This window comes from Mercenaria mercenaria, chromosome 8 (assembly GCF_021730395.1).
Source record: "Mercenaria mercenaria strain notata chromosome 8, MADL_Memer_1, whole genome shotgun sequence".
Classification (NCBI taxonomy): Eukaryota; Metazoa; Mollusca; class Bivalvia; order Venerida; family Veneridae; genus Mercenaria; species Mercenaria mercenaria.
Genome location: NC_069368.1, coordinates 46,747,567 through 46,770,543, shown reverse-complemented (window position 1 = coordinate 46,770,543; position 22,977 = coordinate 46,747,567). Strand labels below are relative to the sequence as shown.

General features: G+C 34.2%; 1 protein-coding gene across 1 annotated transcript; it reads right to left on the bottom strand.

The window, feature by feature from the left end:
- Window positions 1-926: 926 nt before the first annotated feature.
- Window positions 927-22,906, bottom strand: LOC123566412 (enhancer of mRNA-decapping protein 3-like). The gene is made up of 8 exons (XM_053549133.1): window positions 22,796-22,906; window positions 20,788-20,963; window positions 19,786-20,169; window positions 18,806-18,939; window positions 12,934-13,248; window positions 12,406-12,559; window positions 11,349-11,566; window positions 927-9,665 (listed from the first exon to the last, which is right to left on the bottom strand). The coding sequence occupies exons 2-8, from the start codon at window positions 20,943-20,945 to the stop codon at window positions 9,334-9,336; spliced, it is 1,695 nt and encodes a 564-aa protein (XP_053405108.1). The 5' UTR covers window positions 20,946-20,963; window positions 22,796-22,906; the 3' UTR covers window positions 927-9,333.
- Between the last annotated feature and the right edge of the window lie 71 nt (window positions 22,907-22,977).

Sequence of the window (22,977 nt, the reverse complement as noted above, 5' to 3'; positions counted from 1 at the left end):
ATACACAGGTAAGATACTGAATGACAACTGCTATATTTCATACTGGCTACTGTTAGTTTAAACAGTATTTATTAGATATATCATGTACATAAATATATACAGTAACATTTACAATCAAAATGATGTAAAGCTACTGTTAGAAGAACAACTTGCTACATACTTCTTATGGACCATTGGTTATGTAAATAAGCACTTCCTAATATCCTAGTTGGCATACTGAATGACAACTTGTACACTATCTACTGACCACTGGTAATGTACTGAATGCTGGCATTCAACTAAGTATTTATTGGAAGAAAAACAAAATTGTTTCATTCTTTCTGTTTTATTTTTCATTTATTTTCCATAATTCTTTGACTGGAAATAATTTTCCACTCTATTTTCTGTATTTATCTTTAAATCTTTAACCCATTAAACACATTAACACAATATCAGATTTTGAAGCCGATAAAAGGTTTCTAAAAATTGTGCCATTTATTAGAATCAGTCGTTTCCATTTGAATTTCACTAAAATGAAGGTATAACTACCTACATGTATTTCTGAATTTAAAATACATCACAAAAGTACTCACTTTTGTAGGTCATTTGATAACTACACGTTTTACTCTTCTGGACATTCATGATGCTAAAATTATACATACCATGGTGTTACCAACCATATAAAACAAGAACCTTGTAATTTAGCAGTGGCTTTATCTTGCATCTTAATTACCAGTAAAATGTTATCAAAAAAGATTCTAAGAGTAAAAACTACACATGTATCTGAAAAGTTGGCATTAAAACTCGTCGGTTAAAAATCTGCAATACCTATACCAAAGTCTGGATTTCATTTTGAAAGCAAAAATAAGCAAAAGCTAATTTAAAATCATGCATGCACCTGCAATGAAATACCCTTCACCACTTGCAATGACATACCCTTCAGATCATTTGTGTAAGGTTTCTCTGGAAACCCTTATATATTTGATTGGACTCTCTTTTGAAATATTTGATGGACATGTAAAGTTTGACTGGACTCCAATGTGTTATGTTAATCTGGAATCTTTTTTTTGTAAAGTTTGACTGGACTCCAATGTGTTATGTTAATCTGGAATCTTTTTTTTTTTTTTGTAAAGTTTGACTGGACTCCAATGTGTTATGTTAATCTGGAATCTTTTTTTTTTTGTAAAGTTTGACTGGACTCCAATGTGTTATGTTAATCCCAGGCTGTCTAGCGTCCCTAAAATTCCTACTTTTTCCTATTTTTTTTTCAATTTGGCTAAAATTCCTATTTTTTTTAAAAAATCAAAGGAAATTCCTAAAAAGGCCCTATTTTTTCAGAAAGATTCCTAATTTTTTAACTTTTTTGCAATGATCAAAAAGAGAAAATGTTTTAAATGTTGTTTAAAAGTTCTCAGGATACAGCCAACAATAGCTGAAAACAGTGGAAAGCTGGTAGACGTCTTTTCTGTAAATAAAGCACTATTTGTGAGTTACTTTTTTGTCAATCACATAAAGGTTAGCACATTACATGGTCGTTAAAATCCATATTTTAATTTGAAAATTCCTAAATTTAGCCCTAAAATTTCCTTAAAATTGTACCAAATTCCTAATTTTAGCCCTATTTTTTTTGTACAAACTGCCCTAAAATTAGCCCTAATTTTTTGTCAGGGTATGCTAGACAGCCTGTAATCTGGAATCTTTTTTTTTGTAACGTTTGACTGGACTCCAATGTGTAACGTTCATCTAGAATCCCTTGTTTAAAGTTTGACTGGACTCCAATGTGTTATTTTAATCTGGAATCCTTTTTGTAAAGTTTGACTGGACTCCAATGTGTTATGTTAATCTGGAATCCTTTTTTTTGTAAAGTTTGACTGGACTCCAATGTGTTATTTTAATCTGGAATCCTTTTTGTAAAGTTTGACTGGACTCCAATGTGTTATGTTAATCTGGAATCTTTTTTTTTGTAAAGTTTGACTGGACTCCAATGTGTTATGTTAATCTGGAATCTTTTTTTTTGTAAAGTTTGACTGGACTCCAATGTGATATGTTAATCTGGAATCTTTTTTTTGTAAAGTTTGACTGGACTCCAATGAGTAATGTTCATCTAGAATCCCTTGTTTAAAGTTTGACTGGACTCCAATGTGTTATGTTAATCTGGAATCTTTTTTTTGTAAAGTTTGACTGGACTCCAATGTGTTATGTTAATCTGGAATCTTTTTTTTTTTTGTAAAGTTTGACTGGACTCCAATGTGTTATGTTAATCTGGAATCTTTTTTTTTTGTAAAGTGTTAATCTGGAATCTTTTTTTTTTTGTAAAGTTTGACTGGACTCCAATGTGTTATGTTAATCTGGAATCTTTTTTTTTTGTAAAGTTTGACTGGACTCAAATGTGTTATGTTAATATGTTAATCTTGAATCTTTTTTTTTTTGTAAAGTTTGACTGGACTCCAATGTGTTATGTTAATCTGGAATCTTTTTTTTTGTAAAGTTTGACTGGACTCCAATGTGTTATGTTAATCTGGACTCCCTTTTGTAAAGTTTCATCTGACTCCAATGTGTTATTTTAATCTGGAATCCTTTTTGTAAAGTTTGACTGGACTCCAATATGTAATGTTAATCTGGACTCCCATGTGTAAAGTTTCACTGGACTCCTATGTGTAATATTTCACTGGACTCCCTGGTGTTAAATGTCTTTAGATTCATGTGTATACAATTATAATCTGAAATCCCTTGTATAAAACTTGACTGGACTCCAAGGTGTAATGTTAATATGGAATCCCATGTGTAAAGTTTGAATGTACTCCTATGTGTAATGTTTCACTGGAATCCTGAGAAAAGAAATACATTAACTATTTATGAAATTTAATGAAACTGTAAGTACTGTTGCCTGTGACACTGACCTTGTAGGCAGGTACCTGACTTTGGCATGAACAAATCTTCTTATCATGTTTACAATTTGTGTGAGCTGTTATTATTTGTTTTGGGTTTAACTCCCATTTTTCAACAGTACATCAGTTATGGAATAGTGGGCAGTTAACCTAACCAGTATTCCTGCATTCTTTAACAGGACAAACCTGTTCTCCTTAAGTAACTGCCATCTTTCCCACATGAATCAGAGGTGGAGGACGAATGATTTCAGACAAAGTGTCTTTTAAAACATTGTCATGGAGAACATACACCCTGCCCGGAGATCGAACTCACGACCCTGAGATCCCTAGATCTACGTTCTCCCTAATGAGCTAAGTGGCAAGCTTAGTTTTATTATAATCCGTACAAGTATTTAAAAGTTAATAGTTGAGGCACAAAATACTCTAAATGAGTGTGCATGAAACTTGCCAAAGACCTTGAACTTGGAGGTACAGGCCCGACTCTTGAGCGAGACACACAATGCAACATCACGGTTAACAACCGATCAGTTTCACTAGAATCCCTTCAATCATTTGAAAGTTAAAAGCATAGATGCAAGGTGTTTAAATGTGCTTATGAATGAACAAATTAACTGAAACATGTGTCAAAACAAGGAGCTGCGTTCAATAAACGCTTGATGCCCCCGGTGGCATCCTTGTCGATACAAAACAACCTAAGTCCAAAATGAGGTCAAGGTCAAACTGATGTCAGGTCATGTTTGAAGATGAGGAATGGTCACAGGTTACATCTGTATTAGTATCAATTCATTCTTGTAAGCGGTATTGATGCTAGACAAAACAGTCCCAAGCGGTTAACCAAGAGATGGCCCATATAAAGCAACCTAAGTCCAAAATGAGGTTAAGGTCAAGGTCAAACTGAGGTCAGGTGATGTCTGAAGATGAGGAATGGTCACAGGTTACATCTACATTATCATCAAGTCGTTCTAGTAAGGGGTATTGATGCTAGACGAAACCGTCCAATTTGGTTAACCTTGTACGGATGGACGGACGAAGGAACGGACAGGACAATCACTATATGTATCCCGCATCAGTAGATGCCGGGGGCATAAAAAGCAGAATCTTCTAAATAAAACTGTGAGAGGTTCAAACAAAATACATGACTGACCAAGTTTGGTGAGAATCTATCAACTGAAAATATTTACTGGGAAGGAAAAGCTTACAAAATTATTTTTTCATGAGTGTTTAACTGTACAAAGCTGAAAGAATTTTCAAATCTGAACTTCCGTAAGATGTTACTATTTATGACAGATGTATAAAACATACATAATGAATACTAATGAAAGATGATGGATGGTGCCATACCATCCACCTGTACTACATATATAACTAATCACTGTCATGCTGAAATATCCTTGAAAACAAACAGCACCATTTCAATACTTTCATAAAAGAGACAAATTATACATGTTACACTTCTTGACAACAAACACCTTCAATAAGCAATAAATCAGCAAATCACTTTAGTTTTAACCCTTACCTTGATAAGTTTTTATAATGAACTTGTCCATCTTCCAATCTGGACAGTACCATTAACTGTTTAAGGGGATGCTTATCAAAAAGATACTGACTGAATAGCAAACAGTGCAGAGCACGATCAGACTGCACGGATGTGCAAGCTGATCACAATCTACACTGGCCGCAAAGGCAGAATCTATAGTGCCCAGCATGATAAGGGTTTAATGTGTGAAAAATGACCTTTTTTAAACCATCTTAAAATGATATAATAAACACATTTATTTGAAAAATTTACCAATTTATATCAGATAAAATTTCATACTCATCTTACTAGTAACATGAAAAGCATTATATTTGTTTTGCAATACACAAACCTTCATTGCAAAACACTGGCTTCAAAATACTGTCACACTACACTTCAACTGTGAAGATCCTGTTCTTTTTTGAAAACTCTGTTTCAGGTAGTTTTAAAAACCTTTTCTCTTTCAAAAATGCTCCTTCATTAAGTGTTATTTTCAATATGTATTTTATGTTATGTATGTTCAAAATATAAGCAGTCACGTAACACAGTTCTAATATGTCAAACATTAACTGTAGATAAAAATAACAGAAACAAGAGCTGTTAAAAACATATACCAGACATGATGGTCTTTCCCTCGACCACCCTGCAAAAAATTAAGGGTCATCTGCATACAAAAAGCAAAAATCCTGTGAAGTTTTGTGACTGTAGGTCAAAGTGTTCTTTACTTATTGTTCAATGTCACTATGACCCTAACCTTTGACCTACTTACCCGCAAAACATCGGTCACCTTCTGACCAATGGCAATCATCCAATGAAGTTTGGCCATTTTGAGACCAAGCACTCTACAGTTATTGATCGGAAAGCAAATGGTAAACTGACCAACTGACAATTGGCAAAACAATATACCCAATACTTCAAAGAGGGGGAGGGGGGCATAAAACTTAACACAGCTTTCGAATGTGTAAATCATAAAGTGAATCACTCAATATATCCAGCTTTGGGTAACACCCCTTTGTAGTCTGATACAACAATCTGCAACTTCCTCATGTGACTGGAAAAACATACATACGTTGTGCCAATGCAATGCAGAAAGCATGAGCATTTCATGTACATACAACTCATTTGTAGAGACCAAACACTTTCTCAATAACTAACATGTAAGTATTGATTTGTATTTTTACCAAACTGGGATAAAAGATTTCCATTTAACAAATATATTTTGACTATAGAACTAGAGATGCTTTTGAGAAAAGTGCATGTCTCCCACAACTGCCCCTATGAAAAACTACTAGTTTCTCTGGATGGTCTTGATGAATGGATTCAATTAGATGGTGCCCCTATGAAAAATGACTAGTTTCTCTAGATGGTCTTGATGAATGGATTCAATTAGAAGGTCTGGATGAGTGGATCCAATCAGTAATTCAAGGGCCATAATTCAAAAGTGCCTGGGCCGATTTGACTAGTTATTGAACTTGACCAAGGTCTTATGGTCAAACACATTTTGTTGAAGTTTGGTGAAGATCGGATGAGAAATGTTCAACTTAGAGTGTGGACAAGCTTTGTGACAGATAGACAGACACACAGACAGACTGGAGTAAATCAATATGTCTCCCACACCACTGTGTGGTGGGAGACATAACTTAAGAAATATTTAAAATACTTTAACACAATTTCCACTGTTCAACACATTACACTGCTGACCTATAGTACAATTCCACTTCACTATACTTATTGCTATTCCATAGGCCATTTCTTGTTACAGCAGATGCAACTTGTAGTACCTATGATATATCTATCACACTGTGGCCCTCTTTACGCATACATCTGGACCACAGTCAGTCTGTACTAACAATTTTTCGGTCCTTAGATCACATAATAATAAATTATCTGTCGATAAATGCACCTGTTTCAATCTAAACTCGTAAGAACTATTCCTTTCGTTACCAGTGGAAACAGTAATATAACATGCTCTTTGCACTGCCACATTTCTCCTATTTGCACCAAGATAATCATCGAGTAAGTATATCAGAGACCAGAAAAGAAAAACACAATATTATATAAATACAATCAAACCTGTGCCCGAAGACCACATGTGAACAAGGACCACCTGCTCTAAAGACAACTACAGGTATTTTAATTTCAGTTTCTATTTTTAAAATGAATAAAGACTATTTGGAAATGAGGATCACTTTTGAGGTATCCCTAGGATAGTCAGTAGACAGATTTGATTGTACTCCATATTCTACCACTATACTGTATATGGTAGCTAAAAAACAATTGGCACTTTTACAAACAAGTCAATTATATGTAAAATACAGTGAATATCAATATATCACATTTTTTTTATAATTAACTAAAAAGCACAAAAATGGTAATCTGATTAAAACCAAATTTTAAGATTAAAGTATGCACAATACTGAAATATACATAAAATATACATGAATGCCCTATCACATATTAATGTACATAGACCAGTAAAATTAATCTTACATACAATTTAAAATAATATTTTTCAGTTACAAATATCTGAGCAGTACAAAACGAACATAACAAATTTCTAGAATGAATCAACCTATTCACACTTTTAGAATAAAAGTTAAAATTGTGTTGTTTTTTTTAAAATGACAGTAAAACTAAATCAGACAGAAGTTCCATTCCACAATACTTCCTGCTATTCAAGCTTTTAAGGCTGTGATTTCTTTCCAGGACTGAACAGTTTTGGAGGCCCATAACAATTAAGACCACATGTGAACAAAGATAATGTAGTGAACATAAAATCACCGAGATTTGGGACTTAAAATGCACTACCGTGCATTTACCATCCCAACAAAGATGGCAAATCAACTTTAATATACATTCACTGCCTGCTAAATTTCTAAAACAGACCAGTCCATCATTCAATTTTGGCAATGCCATTTATTATTCGAAGGGGTGTTCACTGAAAATTTACTGACTGAAAAGTGAACAGTGAAGACCATGATCAGCCTGCAAGGACATGCAGGCTGACCTTTGTCTGCACTGGTCACAAAGGCAGAATCACTTACTGCCAGCAGGCTAAAGGTTAAACTTACTAAATCAATCACATATACACAACCTGCAATATAAAGAGATTCAGGCTTGGACCTCTCCAATTGCTGACCAAGATATAATTTACACACTTCATAAATGTCTGAGAAAAGTTTCTTAACAGAACACTTTATACGCTGTACACAAGCACCAAACTTTTGAACATCAAATTTACACTTACTCCTTCTATACCTTGGGCTAAAATCTAATTAAAATGTTCCATATATCTTGTTATCTTAATTAACAACATTTCAGCACAAAAACCATTTCCAGTCTTACGAAGACAAAGCCTGCTGCATTTGTTAAACACTACATCATTAAGTTAAAAGGAACCTCTGTGGACAAACATGTAAAATATCATTAAAATAGTGATATATAAATGTTAACAAACACTATACATGTTAACATGTCAGAATTTCTGCAGTTCTGCAAGAATTACTAAAACAGCATCAAAAAATTCCCTTTTCATATCTGTTTGATAAGGTTATTCATAAAAAACAAAGCATATTTCTTGGTAATGATAAATTGTATGAGATTTGTTTTATTATAGCTAAAAATTTGTAAACACTAAACAAAAACAAAGTGATATTTAAAAACCAGTGACATTAAAAGATTAGCACAGTCTTAATGCTTGTGGAAGTTGAAGAATGAAATTTATTTTATCAAGTGAGAACCATACATTGCACTTGTCAAAATAATGGACAAATGTATGGCGATCACAAGTAAAATAGGTTTCAGTAAACAATGTTCCTTTCTTAAGTTTTTATTTCAGCACCTTAATGCTGGTTTAGTTAAAAAAATAACCTTTGAGTGATTTTAAAGACTGATGGGAACAACAAATGAGTGACATAATGTTGCACACATCTAGACATGTAAGCAGTTGATTTTTTTTATATAATTTTTATTAGTTATTGCAATTTATTCCCATTCAGTAGCACTGAAATCATACTTAGATGATGTAACTAATAGGAGCTGTGAAATTATTAGAATACAACCAACCACTCTAACATAATCTTTGTCAGTAGTCAAGCATTGTATATTGTGCAATAAACAACAGTTGACGTGGGAACAGGTAAGAGAACATTATGACATCAAATAGCTACTCTGATGAATGAAGTTTAGCATACTTTTTACCCTATGTTTCAATGAGCATAGTACACTTAAAATAAACAAGGCTTTCTTGTTGTGGTTTTGTATAAACTCTTATTTACCACAGGTCATCATTCAGATGCCTGGACATTTAACCTCTCAGGCTCACGCCATTGTGGTTCAATTCCTGTGCTTTTGAACTGTGGTAAATCAGATGATAAACAATGTGAAGACCTTGATTCTTTGATAAATATATCTAAATTAAAGGATTATAGCATGAAACAAAGTCTATTCACAGTTGTTAAAAATGTCTTTAAGGTCGAGTTTCTTCAATTCAAAGCCTTAAAAAAGACGAGGAATGACAATAAAAGACAGTATACAGCTAACAATTCCCTAAGGAAATCAACGAACATTCCTATCCTATTAAAAGCACTTAAAACTAAGTAATGCACATTTCACTGGAAACAAAAGTCTGTGATATATAATGCAATTCAAATGATTATCTGTTTAAGGCATTTAGAGAATACATGCAAGTATCTCACAACTGCTTTTATACCTTTCTGTACCAGAAGAACGCTTCCTTTTATATTCTGGTATGTTCAATAACAAGCCACCATATATTCTTCAAAATCATAACTGATTGAAAGATCCTAACAAACTGACTCAAAATCTGTAATACTGACATACTCTATTAGTCACCTTGTTATTATTAATGTATGTGAAATTTCTGGTGCATAACCAAAACATAACCAATGAATTTAAAATGTATGTTCAGGTAATAGGACTGGCAGCAGTCTATGACTGGGGATGCAAGGGAATTATAAACTTATGACTAAATGGTGACTTGTATGTGATGCCAGCATTCTTAAACACCTCTTTTGGAAGTCCAAGGTCACATAAGTATACTTGAGGTGTCACATCAGTTCTAGCCAATGGCAGGACAGGATACAAACACCACTTTGGAAGAATATCAACACTTTCTATTGGTGGATCTATTGTGAAGACTGGTGCCCTGCTGTGACTGACCCATCTCACATGAGTTTGGTACCAGGCCTGATCTTTCAGAAATGAATTTTCATGACTGTCCATACAATTTACTATCATATCTATTGAACAAGTGGGAATATCTGTAAAATAAAACACAGAAAGGTGAATATTTTATGTATTTAAAATCTTTTTCAAGATGCCTACCCCAAGATGACCTAAATTATAGATGTACTTCTTGGTATAAAATATCTTTGACAAGAAATACCTATGGTCAGGCAATTAAAACAGGCATCCAAAGAAAGAAAGAAAAAAGATCTAGAGTAATGATTCTATCAGGAGCTTGCTTATGTTAATACACTGATTGACCATATGCATAGGACAAATTAATTTCTTTGTTTTAGCAAAATGCCAATTCATGTTGGATAATCCAAATATGTTAAATTAAAGGTTATCTATCCAGTCTATTCAAACTGTACCCCTACAAAATACAAATATTTTTTTCACGATACTATTGACAATACTGATCAACAAGAGGTCTATAAAATTTAGGCCCTGCATGACAAATATTTTACTTCCAAAGTATTTTTTGTTATATATATATATATATATATATGTATACACACACACACATGTATATATATATATATATATATATATATATATATATATATATATATATATATATATATATATATACATGTGATGAGTTAGCAGAGAGTGTCGATATAAGTCATGGATCGGTTTATACAATTTTGACAGGGCATTTGAAAATGCGGCGGGTAGCCGCTAGATAGGTGCCACATCACCTGATGCGAGATCAAATGACGGGTAGGGTAGGGACATCAAAAAGGCACTTAACACGGTATGAAAATGAAGGTGATCAGTTCTTAAATTGTATCGTAGCGATAGATGAGATGTGACTGAGAAGTTATGAACCTGAATTGAAATCACAATCCTTTGAATGGCACACACCGAACTCGCCAAGACCGGTGAAATTTTGTAGAAAACAGGGAAATCTTAAACAACTTGCGATTATAGCCTATGATAATAGAGGTGTACTATCGACGGTTTTTGTTCTTGTTAGAGACTGATAACGGAACGTATTATGCAGAGTTTCTGAGGATGAAACTGACACCAGCTATACGAGAGAAGCGACCCGCGCTCCTGAACGGAGGTGTTGTGTTAATTCACAACAACGCCACACCACATAAATCTAACCCCGTTAAGACAGTAATTGATCGCTATAACTGGGAAATATTGCCGCACCGGTCTTATTCTCCTGATCCAAGTCCCTGCGACTAAGACTTGTTCCTGAAACTAAAAATGCCACTTCGGGGAGTAAGATTCGAAGATCTAAATGAGCTTAAAGTTGCCATGCAGCTTCACCGTATCACACTTGGTTGCCTAGCAACGGGAATCTCGGATCTCCCGAAGCGATGGAATGCAGTCATTCAACAGAGGGGACAATACTTTGAAGGATTGTAAATAAGGTATGTCCCTATTTATTCTTTGTTATAAAACCATTATCAAAACTTATCGACTGACCCTCGTATACTTCAGTTTTATATTTATTTCATAATGTGAGTGAAACAAACTCTTCCAATTACAATGCTTTATTGCAACAAACTGTTATCTCTGATTTGTCACTGGTTTCATTCACAGTTAAAAACTGTGCCTTATTGTTACTGTACATTAGGTAAACTGCCATGATTTTGCAGTGACATAACAGGATTAATGATGTATAGTTGATAAATATCTTTCAAGTTACAGATTTTAGACATAACTTTACTTTTTACATTTTAGACAATAAGTTGTCAGTTTACCTTTATCAAGACTATATCTCTTGCCATCACACATTTCGTACATTTTGAGTTCCTGCTCAACGCATTGCACCATCCTGAGGAAGTTGGGTAAGAACACAACAGTACGTACACCATGGTTGACTAGATGCCGGGCACAGTTAAGACCCTGGGCTCCCTGAATATGGGGCCCACACAGCACTAAAACTGTTGGCAATTGGTGCCCATTCTGCGGGTTTAACCTGAAAAATAATTTTGGATTTCTAAACAGTAAACTCCGCTTGTTAAGATATTCAAGAGACTGTGAAACTTTCTTGTTACATAATAATATTGTAATAACCAGAGCACCCACTCGGACACGTGAAATCTTACTGAATAAACATTATGGTTAATTTGGTCTACTATTCACTGGTAAAAATATTACTTCACAAACGAAGAACTTAATTCACTGTTGCAATCCATCAGGTGAATGCCTGAAACTTGTTTGCCCACTAGCAAATGTGGCAATTATTTCTTCAAAGGTACAGAATATTGACCAAGGACAATGAAAGTGCACTGCTGTACCAGATTTATCACAACATCAGATATCTTATGATTGGAGTGTGTTCAATAGAATTCAATACATAGTAAGCATGAACTTTTAAGAATTGCATCTTTACATCCAATATACTGTAAGAAGCAACATTGTTACATACGGAGTTTATTGTATTTTGGATTTTTTTACTGAATTTGTGGACGTAAATAACAACCATTCAAATCTGAAGTGTTTTTGAACCTTTCCCTCCATGTCTCCCAAACATTATGGGCCTTACTAGTACCATTTAAACATCTAACAAGAATACCTATACCCTTAACATGAAATGCAAAAACTACTCTCTCTTTATCTAGAGTTGAAACACACTTGTTGTTCATTCAAAATTTCTAAAGTAAGAAACTTTAATTGTAATGAAAACATTGCTTTAGTAGTTTGCAAAAATTCATAAATTTTATGTTTGCTAAGTTATACCAAAAGCAACTCCAAAGAATTCTTACAAGTTTTGAGGGCTTATTTTATCTGTGAAGTAAAACAATGACACCATACCTGCTACTCCCTCCTAACAGCTGTAGAACCATCTCACTGGAGGATCGTCCAATCATTTCTAACCTTCTCTCCATGGAAAACCCGCAAGCTTCAGCAATATCAAACAACTTGTTTCTAAGGTCATAATCAATACTGGGAACCACTAAACCTGAGTCTGAAAATACAACACATAATATTTCTATGTACAGTTGAACATCATTCGCTTGAACTCGACAGGACAGGCAAAATTTGAGAAGTCATTAGTTTGAGCCATCAAACAAGTACATTATATATGAATTTTGCTGGGACCTGACGATGAATTCAAGCAAAGGGTGGTGTCCGAAATTTTCTGCATAATTTTTTTTTGAGGAAGTCTCTATGATTTCCTCATCTAACATTTTAACTACTTGATGATGTATTTAAGTTTGAGAAAACCTTTAAGTCTTTAAAAATTAGGATTTCAAAAGTGTTCTGGTATCTTATGTTTTAAAACCTTACAGTTCAGAATATCCAGTTAATACAGTGTAATGGGATGTATCACATATTTACCTGTTACGTAGGAATTTCCATAATCTTTTGGCACTCGTATTTGCTGAAATGTTACTGGTTTTGACTGGAGCACATTCTCATCATGTCTATATTTAGTAGGTTTTTTATCACTTATACGTATTACATCAGGATTATTACTTTCGATCTCTTCAAATACTGCTTTCTTATCAAACAGTGCTAGATTTTTCTCAAAGTCAAACTCATCTAACAGTGAGTCTACCGGGGCACTAAAACAGTCCTGACGTGAATTCGGCTTTTTCCGGAACTCTATCTTTCTTGGAACACTTGATTTATGGGAGGCCCGTCCCTCTGATTCTGAAAGGATCAAATTAGGGACCTAAAGCCAACAAAAGTATCTCTTTCTGATACATAAACTAAAATCACACATTCATTAACACTTGCTTTCAAACAAACATGGAACCCGAAAACATATTAAGAAATAAGTGCGAAAATAAAGAGCACACATGTCCCTCATGGTAGTAAGTTAGAAGCAATTTGGTATGGTGTATTAAGAGTTAAGGTCAATTTGACCTTTACCTTTAACTAAAGGAGGTTATCGTTACACCACAGGCAATCATCCCATGAAGTTTGCGCATGATCAAATAAAACAGCCAGAGTGATCTTAAGTCACTAAAGTGAGCTTCACTAATTGACCTTGAATATATGTATGACACACTGAATTTTGAATGGTAACACTTGTGTTTAGTATATTAATGAAACAGGTGAAATGCCCCCCATTTGAACAAATTTGAGAGAGGACCTTACCAGGGAAAAAGTCATTAAGAGATAGTTTTTAACTAAAATGGCCCTTTAAAGGACCAAGAGCTAAGTCCCCATGAAAAACAAGAGGACCATGATGGTCCTGAATCGCTCACCTATCCCCACATGACCCAGTGTTGAACTGAGTATGACGTCGTTATTTCTACCATTTGACGTAGTGACCGTTTTATTGAGCATATGTGACCTAGATATCATCAAGATAAAAAATTCTGACCAATTTTCATGAAGATCCATTGAAAAATATGACCTCTAGAGAGGTCACAAGGTTTTTCTATTATTTGACCTAATGACCTAGTTTTTGAAGGCACGTGACCCACTTTTAAACTTGACCTAGAAAATCACCAAGGTGAACAATCTCACCAATTTTCATGAAGATCTCGTGAAAAATATGGCCTCTAGAGAGGTCACAAGGTTTTTCTATTCAAGACCTACTGACCTATTTTTTGACCGCACGTGACCCATTTTACGAACTTGACCTAGATATCATCAAGCTGAACATTCTCATTAATTTTCATGAAATCCATGAGAAATATGGCCTCTAAGACATCACAAGGTTTTTCTATTTTTAGACCAACGACCTATTTTTTTGACCGCACGTGACCCATTTTTCCGAACTTGACCTGATACCCACAAGGTGAACATTCTGACCAATTTTCATGAAGATCTCTTGAAAAATATGGCCTCTAAAGAGGTCACAAGGTTTTCTATTTTTAGATCTACTGACCTAGTTATTGACCACACATGACCCACTTTCGAACCTGACCTAGGCTTAAAATAAAATTAAGTTTGTTTGACCTTTACCGACCGACCCCGAAAAATTGCCCGACTCAAATAATTTTATTGCATTCCAGAGAAAAAAATATTTTTATTTTCTTATCAAAGGGAAAAACTTATTTTGGTGCTTGCAACTGGCGATTAATTTTATTTAACAAATGCGTACTTAATTATGGCAAGTGAGAAGTAACCCGCGGTCGGCTAGTAAAAATCGATAAAGGGGACTTTTTTATCATCTCGTGTATTCCGAAAACGTGTCAACTATCCGATAACGTTGCCTAAGGCCATAGGATGCAGACGACAATCAAACCCTTTAACCGGAAGGCAATCTGACGAAAGGACATAATTTTACAAATCTAGTATCTAATTTTCCCGCTAAACGTAAAGAAACCAAACGTCATGCCGGTACTTTTCCATTCCACTAGCACGTGCGAGCTTCGTAATATCTAATTTCCATCACTCGACTTACTTTGTTTACACAAAACACAAAAAAAAAAACGCGTGTAGTGCATTCATTTTTTGTTTATTATCGCATCAATATTTTTTTAGCACCGCTTAAGAAGTAATATATTTTGGAATTCTAAAACGATTTAATAAGATACGACAGGAATGTAGGCAAAATTCTATTAAAAGGGTCAAATTTAAATTTAGTTCTTTGAAAATTTTCAAACAGTGCGATCTTAAAATTACTTATTTCTTTCAAAAGGAAATAAATGATAAATTCTATGGCAAAGTTCAGACTTTTGACCAAAGGTACAAAAAAAAAAAAAAAAAAAAAAAAAAAACAGAAATAAAAAATCTTAAATAATGAAAAAGCGTCAGAAATTTAAATACATGGCGTAAAACGACTTTTGGCAAACAGTTTTTTATTTTTAGTGCGGCAAAATAAATCACAGAGGTAGGATTCCACAATTATCGTTTGACACATTTACTGGTCATTTATAAAGGCTATTGGAATTCGCTTTAAGAAATTAAAGAAGAAACTTTTTATTGATTAATTCAAGAACCGAGGCGGTACAATCAAACAGTGATGTGTATATGGCGCGAAAACATGACGTATTCTATGACAATCTGGGGCAACTGAAACGCTTTGATCTCCGCTTCAGATGCCGTGATACCTACACACTTCTTTTAGCTCTTTGAGGGGGGTGTTAATTGATGAGGAAAACAAGGACCGGACTAAGTTTATCAACAGATTAATTCCCGGGTTAATCGTTTACGCTTTAAAATTACGCTTTTCAAATTGGGTTGGATTAGTTTTGGTCCATTTTTTTGGGGGACACTTTACAAAATTAATCATTTTTTCGGGAAATAAGTCTTGAGAAAGTGAAAAAAAACTAGTCCTAACATTTTTGGAAAATAGGGTAAGGCTAGACTGTGATCATTTTTAACTATCGATGCAGTTATTATGGAGAGCAACTAGGTGGGTGATTACTAAAATACCCTGAAAGAAAAATGTCTGCTGTGAAAACGAAATTTAAGAAGAACAAATATGATTGATTAAAAAGGGAAACGTAATGTACATGAGATTATTTTTGTCTACTATGTGTTATATTTGAAATTTGCTTGTACTTTAATACTGCTTTTCATAACAGTGACAGTATTACGGCAATTGACAGGCGAGTGGTGGGAAATTTGATTATCTGTGAAAATATATTAGAACTGACTTAATTGTTGATTTCAAAATGTCTTAATCAGAGATCTTTTTTGAAATGCATTTGTTCGAAGTGAGAAAATCTCAGTTTCCGATTTCAAGAATTTGACACGAACGTAAATGTTTTGAAATATGACAAGCTAGATAGTTTAATATTTTAATTTTGTAATGCCAGAAAAAAGAGGTTAAAAATTTTATACTTCTTTTGCCAGGACAGTGGCATAATAAATGTCTGATGTCGGGGAAATGTATATCAAAATCCCCTTGATCAAAATCCCCTCTACTAAAAATGACTGGGTGTTACAAAACCCCTTCCACACATTTGCGGGGGTATCATAACCCCTCTGTGATAACATTATAGATATATAGATATCAGTGCTCCAAACTATATAATGTTTGCTAAAGGCATTGTATTTACGTGCTTTATGCAATAGACTTTTAAGTTGTATATAGTTGTATTCGAATTTGATGAAATAAGTAAAAATCACAGAGGGGATTATGATACCCCCTGCAAAAGTATGAAGGGGATTTTGTAACACCCTTTCATTTTTCAGTGTAGGGGATTTTGATTGTCATGCGTCGGGAAACCCAATCTTGTTTTGTTCTTAGTAACATACCAAACTGCAGTGCTTAAAGCAAAAAATCATCATTTTTGCTTGCATACTGCCATAACCATTGTAAAACCTTCTAAAACTCGTAAAAAGCTATTAAATTTAAAGCATCAAACACTTTTTTGAAAAAAGCTGTAATTCAGTAGTGTGTTTAGATGCCAAATTTTTCCCGACATATCGTTTTGTCTTTTAAGCGCAGATGTAGTGAAACAGTTTTTATATAAATAGAAAGAAAAAGTATAGACATGAAAGATACTCAACGACTTGGTAAACTTTGCCTTATGTGAAAATTTAAAGTCTGTGCCATATTGTGTGTGAAATGAAAGGGCTAGGGGTTTATTACAAGCATGCATTTAACAGAGCATCTTCCAAGATTACTACAAGCAATAGGTATTAATAAATAGACTTTAATTTTTATTACGAGACAACAAACATTAAAAAAAAACTAAAATATAATAAAATTATTTACCTACCTACCTACCCACTGTAAAAATACTGGGTCGGTAAAGGTCAAACAAACTTAATTTTAATTTAGGCCCTAGATATCATCAAGGTGAACATTCTGACCAATTTTCATAAAGATCCCATGAAAAATATCGCCTCTAGAGAGGTCACAAAATTTTTTCTATTTTCAGACCTACTGACCTAGTTTTTGACGCAAAATGACCCAGTTTCAAATCTGATCTAAGACCCTCAAGATGAACATTCTGACTAATTTTTTTGAAGATCCATTGAGAAATATGCCTCTAGAGAGGTCACAAGGTTTTTCTATTTTTTTGACCTACTGACCTAGTTTTTGACCCCACGGACCCAGTTTCCCGAACCCTGACCTAGATATCATCAAGGTGAACATTCTGCCCAAATTTTCATAAAGATCTCTTGAAAAATAGGGCCTCTAGAGGGGTCACAAGGTTTTTCTTTTTTTAAAATCTACTGACCTAGTTTTTGACCCCATGTACCCAGTTTCAAACTTGACCTAGATATCATCAAGATGAACATTCGGGACCAATTTTCATGAAGATCCATTGAGAAATATGGCCTCTAGAGAGGTCACAAGGTTTTTCTATTTTTAGACCTACTGACCTATTTTTGACCCACGTGACCCAGTTTCGAACTTGACCTAGATATCACCCAAGGGTGAACATTCTGACCAATATTTATGAAGATCTCTTAAAAAATATAGCCTCTAGAGAGGTCACAATGTTTTTCTATTTTTAGATCTACTGACCTAGTTTTTGACCCCACGTGACCCAGTTTCGACCTTGACCTAGATATCATCAAGATGAACATTCTGACCAATTTTCATGAAGATCCATTGAGAAATATGGCCTCTAGAGAGGTCAAAAGGTTTTTCTTTTTTTTAGACCACTGACCTAGTTTTTGACCCCCGTGACCCATTTTTCGAACTTGACCTAGATATCATCAAGGTGAACATTCTGACCAATTTTCATAAAGATCTCATGAAAATATGGCCTCAAAAGGTCACAAGGTTTTTTTCTATTTTTAGATCTACTGACCTATTTTTGACCGCACGTGACCCCAGTTTTGAATTTGACCTAGAATCATCAAGATGAACATTCTGACCAACTTTCAAAAGATCCCATGAAAATGTGACCTCTAGAGTGTCACAAGCAAAAGTTTACGGACGGACGCACGGACAACGCCACGCGATCACAAAAGCTCACCTTGTCACTTTGTGACAGGTGAGCTAAAAATCATAGAAGTCTTTAATATAAGAATGCTACACACTAAGTTTGATGAAGATCTATACAGTGCCTAATGATAAAGGATGTTTTAAGGTACAATGTATATCTATTTTTTGCTCTAACAGCTACAAAAAGGGGTTAAGTGCCCCCATTTAAACAAAATGAAAAGAGGACCTATAATGTAATGAGCCACGACCAATTGATGAAGATCCATCAAATTCTTGATTTTTTAAAAAGTCTCCTTTAGCCTACCCACTAACATCACATCTCTCACCAAAAATAGATATCTTACAGAAAATTACAAAATTAAGAATGTAAATTTCCTACTACAAAATAAGCAGACAAACCTGAATTTCTTCTACCACTGAACTGTTCGTCTTTTGTTGGGGTATTTCTATTGTTATTCCTACAACCTTTACTACCTTCACAACCTAAACGTAACAAAAAAAATAGCCCAAACGGAATGTAAAACCACCAATCACTACAATACAAACATTACTTCCAGCACAAACTTCTGAACAAAACCCCCAAATGTCAATATGTTAATTCAAACACAATTTATGTACCGTTTCCATGACAAATTACAGTATCAATTCATGTTAAAGCACCCATAAAGGTCCAAAATAAAATTTACATTTCCACAAAACACACAATTTTCATCAAATATATCTGTATCAAAAGTTATAATGATCATTTTGCTTAAGCATGAATTAGATAATTTAAAATATGGATACATGATGTCCATGTCTTCAACCTGTTGTTTAATTCAAAACTGGCCTTTCCAACAAGGGTAATTTACCTGTTAGTGCAGTGAAAAGTGGAGCTTCGTTTAATTTGAGAGTAAATAACTAGTCAGGCCTTATCAACAACTGTACTGAATACAGTACTGTAAAATCATTTAATTTTGTGGGCAGGAAAGTTCGTGGTTTTGATAAAAACGGCAATTTCGTGGGGATATGAATTCATAGATTTCAACTTTTGAACATAAAATTAATGGGAATTTTACTTGTTCATTGGGATTAAATTTCGTGGATTGACTCAACCACGAAATCCACAAAAATTAGTCCCCCACGAATATTAATGATTTCACAGTATATGATTCTCTAAAAATTACTTTTAGCAATGCAAATCATGCTTTAATAATAATGTAAGGTTCTTCTGACATGATGGTGACATACCATCAGATATGCATTTATAAATAAAATGAATAGAACCTTAATCAATCATTTGACCTTTTTCTCATTATCTTTTTCTAGCTAAGGTGGCAGGCTAATACAAGACATATCATATTAGTATTTAATAGTTAAATGCAGTTGTTTTTGGAAACTAGAAATACCTTGATGATACAGAGTAACTCCTGTGCCCATTCCCATTAGCACTATTATCCCTGTCTCGTGCGGCCATGTATCCATGAGGACTCCCATTTGTGTTATTAAAGTCCATTCCAAGTCTATCTTTTGTTGGAGTAGACCTCCTATCATTCGTGTATCTATCTCTGGCATTACTGTTCACACATGATTTATTACTATTTCCAGTTGAAGCATTTCCATTTGGCTCGAGCTTAGATTCTGCAATTCTACCCGGAGATGCAACCGAGTCCAACTCCTCAGCAGTCTCTTTTGATAGTTTTGAAGGTGTTGAATATTTAGGTAAAACCTTGTCTGCCTCCTGGGATGTTTTTATTATTCTCAACTCTTTAATGTCACAGGCACTGAATAAGATTTATTGCAATACAATCATAAAACTAGGTCTCAACTTTATTTTTCAGTTACAAAAAAAAAGCATCTGAAAGCCTACACCGTATTTTTACCATTAAACAAAATACTTTTGTCTGTTCAATTATAATTATAATATCACTTCCTTAACAAAGAGTGCTGAAGACCGATCAAGTCTCAGAGCAGCACTTATTTTATGTATTTTCTAAATTAAGATGTATAGGTCTTTAGGGAGGATTGCAACATAAGCGACCTATTTTTTATTCCTGGTTGTGGCCGATATCCCGGCTTGTGTTCAGACTGGGTTTTCATCAGTGCTAGACTGGATGCTGGGGAGGTAAACCTGCAATGGGCTCATACGAAAACAAGTTGTTCCAACCATTCTAGACAGCTATTGTGGGGACTTCTGATGCCTGTCCATACTACCTAAGAAACTTTTTTATCATTCAATGTAGTGAAAAAAAAAAAAAAAAGAGTCTTAGAAAGCCCACAGCATGGATACGAAGACTGTCCTAAACAAAATAGTCCGAGAGCTATTTCCAAAGTGAAACAATACTGCCACTTATACTACATGTAGCTAAGTAAGATTAGGTTGTGTGTTAAATGTAAAATACCTTATTGTCACCTCTGGAACTTCACATTTGACTCCATTTCTGAATGGATGACTTATAGACAGAGACTGTGCAGAGTTATCTACCTTCCTCACTTGCCCCTGGTATGTACCAAGAGATTCCCCGCAATTCAGGGATACAAGACAACCAACGTAGCTCATGCTACAAAATGGTAAATACTGAAAAAGAAATAACTCCAAAATATAACATTTTGTTTGCCATTATAGCAAATTAACATTTATTTTTGTTTTCATAAGTATTATTTTTGTGCTCAAATGTAACATTTATAATTACAGTGGTATTTAAGTAAACAACACTTATTCTAATTTGACTAAAATAAAGTGATGATTTTCCACTGACACAGTTTTAACCCTGGAGGTAAAAACTGACATCAAAATATTTTATGGCCTTTTAAATTTAACCTTTCGCCTCCTGAAAGCAGATTCTGCCTTTGCGACCAGTGCAGACCAAGATTAACCTGCACGAACAAGATCAACCTGCATGAACACCATCAGGGTTCTCGCTAGGATTTTCAAAGTCCTGGACTCCCCTCCTGGAAAAAGTTGGAGTCCCAGTATGAAAAATTGGAGTCCAATATTTTTGCCAGTCGATAGATTAAGTCATAGCCTTCTGAAGTACTTCCTTTTGCCAAGGCTGTAGTATATAAAACTTACATCAGAGTATGGTCTTAAATGTGATGGATACATGATACTTTGATAGATTAAAGTCAGCATTCAAAGTGATGAATCGACCACGTGGTTATTGGTAAACAATGATCTCTGATTGATTGAGAGCGCAAAGCAGCCACTGCAAACTCCGCCTTTGATTGACAAGTAGATATTTTGTGTACTCAATAAGCTATGTATCGGACAATTTTTATGCGTCCCGTGGACTCGCAGTTGGAATATTATGGCGTCCTTTTCCTAAAAGTATGCAGAATTAAGCATTCCCAAGAACCCTGACCGTGCAGGTTGATCATGGTCTGCACTGATCGCTATTAAGTCAGTAAATTTTCAGTGAACACCCTTTTGATAAGGCTTATAAAAAATAATTTTGTTTACGGTAACATGCTCAGAAAAATAATGGTAAGTAGGTTGGTAATTTAAAAATTTTTTTTTTTTAAGTGGGGCTTTTCAGAAATTATTTTTTTGTCAAAAAATGAATACAAGTACGGGGGTTATGGATTTTTTTGGTCATTATATTGATTTTAAAGACTATACTATTTTTGATATACAAAATTTCTCTTTGTAACTGAGACAGGACAGGGTCACTGATATGAAGGTATGTAAATGGGAACTACTGTAAGTTTCTGTAACCTAAATAATGTTTCAATTATCATTCTGTACTGTTCAATCTTGCTGATCCAATGACAAAACCTAATAATTAAAACAAGAGCACCGCCTGAGGGTGCAATCGCTCGTTTGCAAGTGTTGGACAATATGTAGGAAAAGAGTTAAAGTACAAAAATGGTCATAATTCTGAAAAAATGCAGGTTAGAGTTATGGTTCTTTTAAGTCTCTTTTTTAAAATTATGAGTTATATTCAACCCATAAATTTGAAGTTTCTATATAAATATAAATGTTTATTTCATTGGCTCAGGTAAGTTTGACCAGTACTTTATGACTTTTTTGGAATTTTTAACGTCTTCGTTTTCCTATCTCAGACTCTAAGTCTTACCTGTATCTGCATTTTACTGGAAAATGCAGAATACGGGTAAGACTTTGAGGGACGACAACTATAAAATATCAGATCATACAATAAGTCATCCTGTTAAGCTGGATAAGTAAGACTAGTGTTCTGCACTCCAGGTGTCTGTTTTTGTTGCCATCAGCTGTAAAATGTTTTGAGTAGACTGGCCGTTGTACCTGTGTAACCTGAAACTTGTGAACTGACCAAGAAGATAGCAAAGAAATTTTTCTCAAATATATACGACTACAGAATTCCTTTACCCATTTAATCATTGAAATATATTTTTATTAGAAGCAAGACAAAAATTTAAATACTGACTTACTCAGAATAAACCGAAGATTTCTCTAAAATTATCGTCAATTTTACCCAAACTTGTGAAATGGCTTTCTATTCTAAACAAAGTCGCTTAAAACGCAAACAAAATATGTACTGTACAATCGGGTTGAAAAACAATATAAAATCGAAAATAAAAGATTTGTAAAACCTATTGCATAGATATAGTTA

What these genes read in the sequence shown, in the direction of transcription:
- LOC123566412 (XM_053549133.1), bottom strand. Translation starts at nt 20,945, where the DNA reads ATGAGCTACGTTGGTTGTCTTGTATCCCTGAATTGCGGGGAATCTCTT. An exon ending in TGGAAATTCCTACGTAACAG is followed by an intron (nt 12,560 to 12,933) that starts GTAAATATGTGA and finishes TTGTATTTTCAG; the next exon opens with ACTCAGGTTTAGTGGTTCCC. An exon ending in CTGTTAGGAGGGAGTAGCAG is followed by an intron (nt 11,567 to 12,405) that starts GTATGGTGTCAT and finishes ATTATTTTTCAG; the next exon opens with GTTAAACCCGCAGAATGGGC.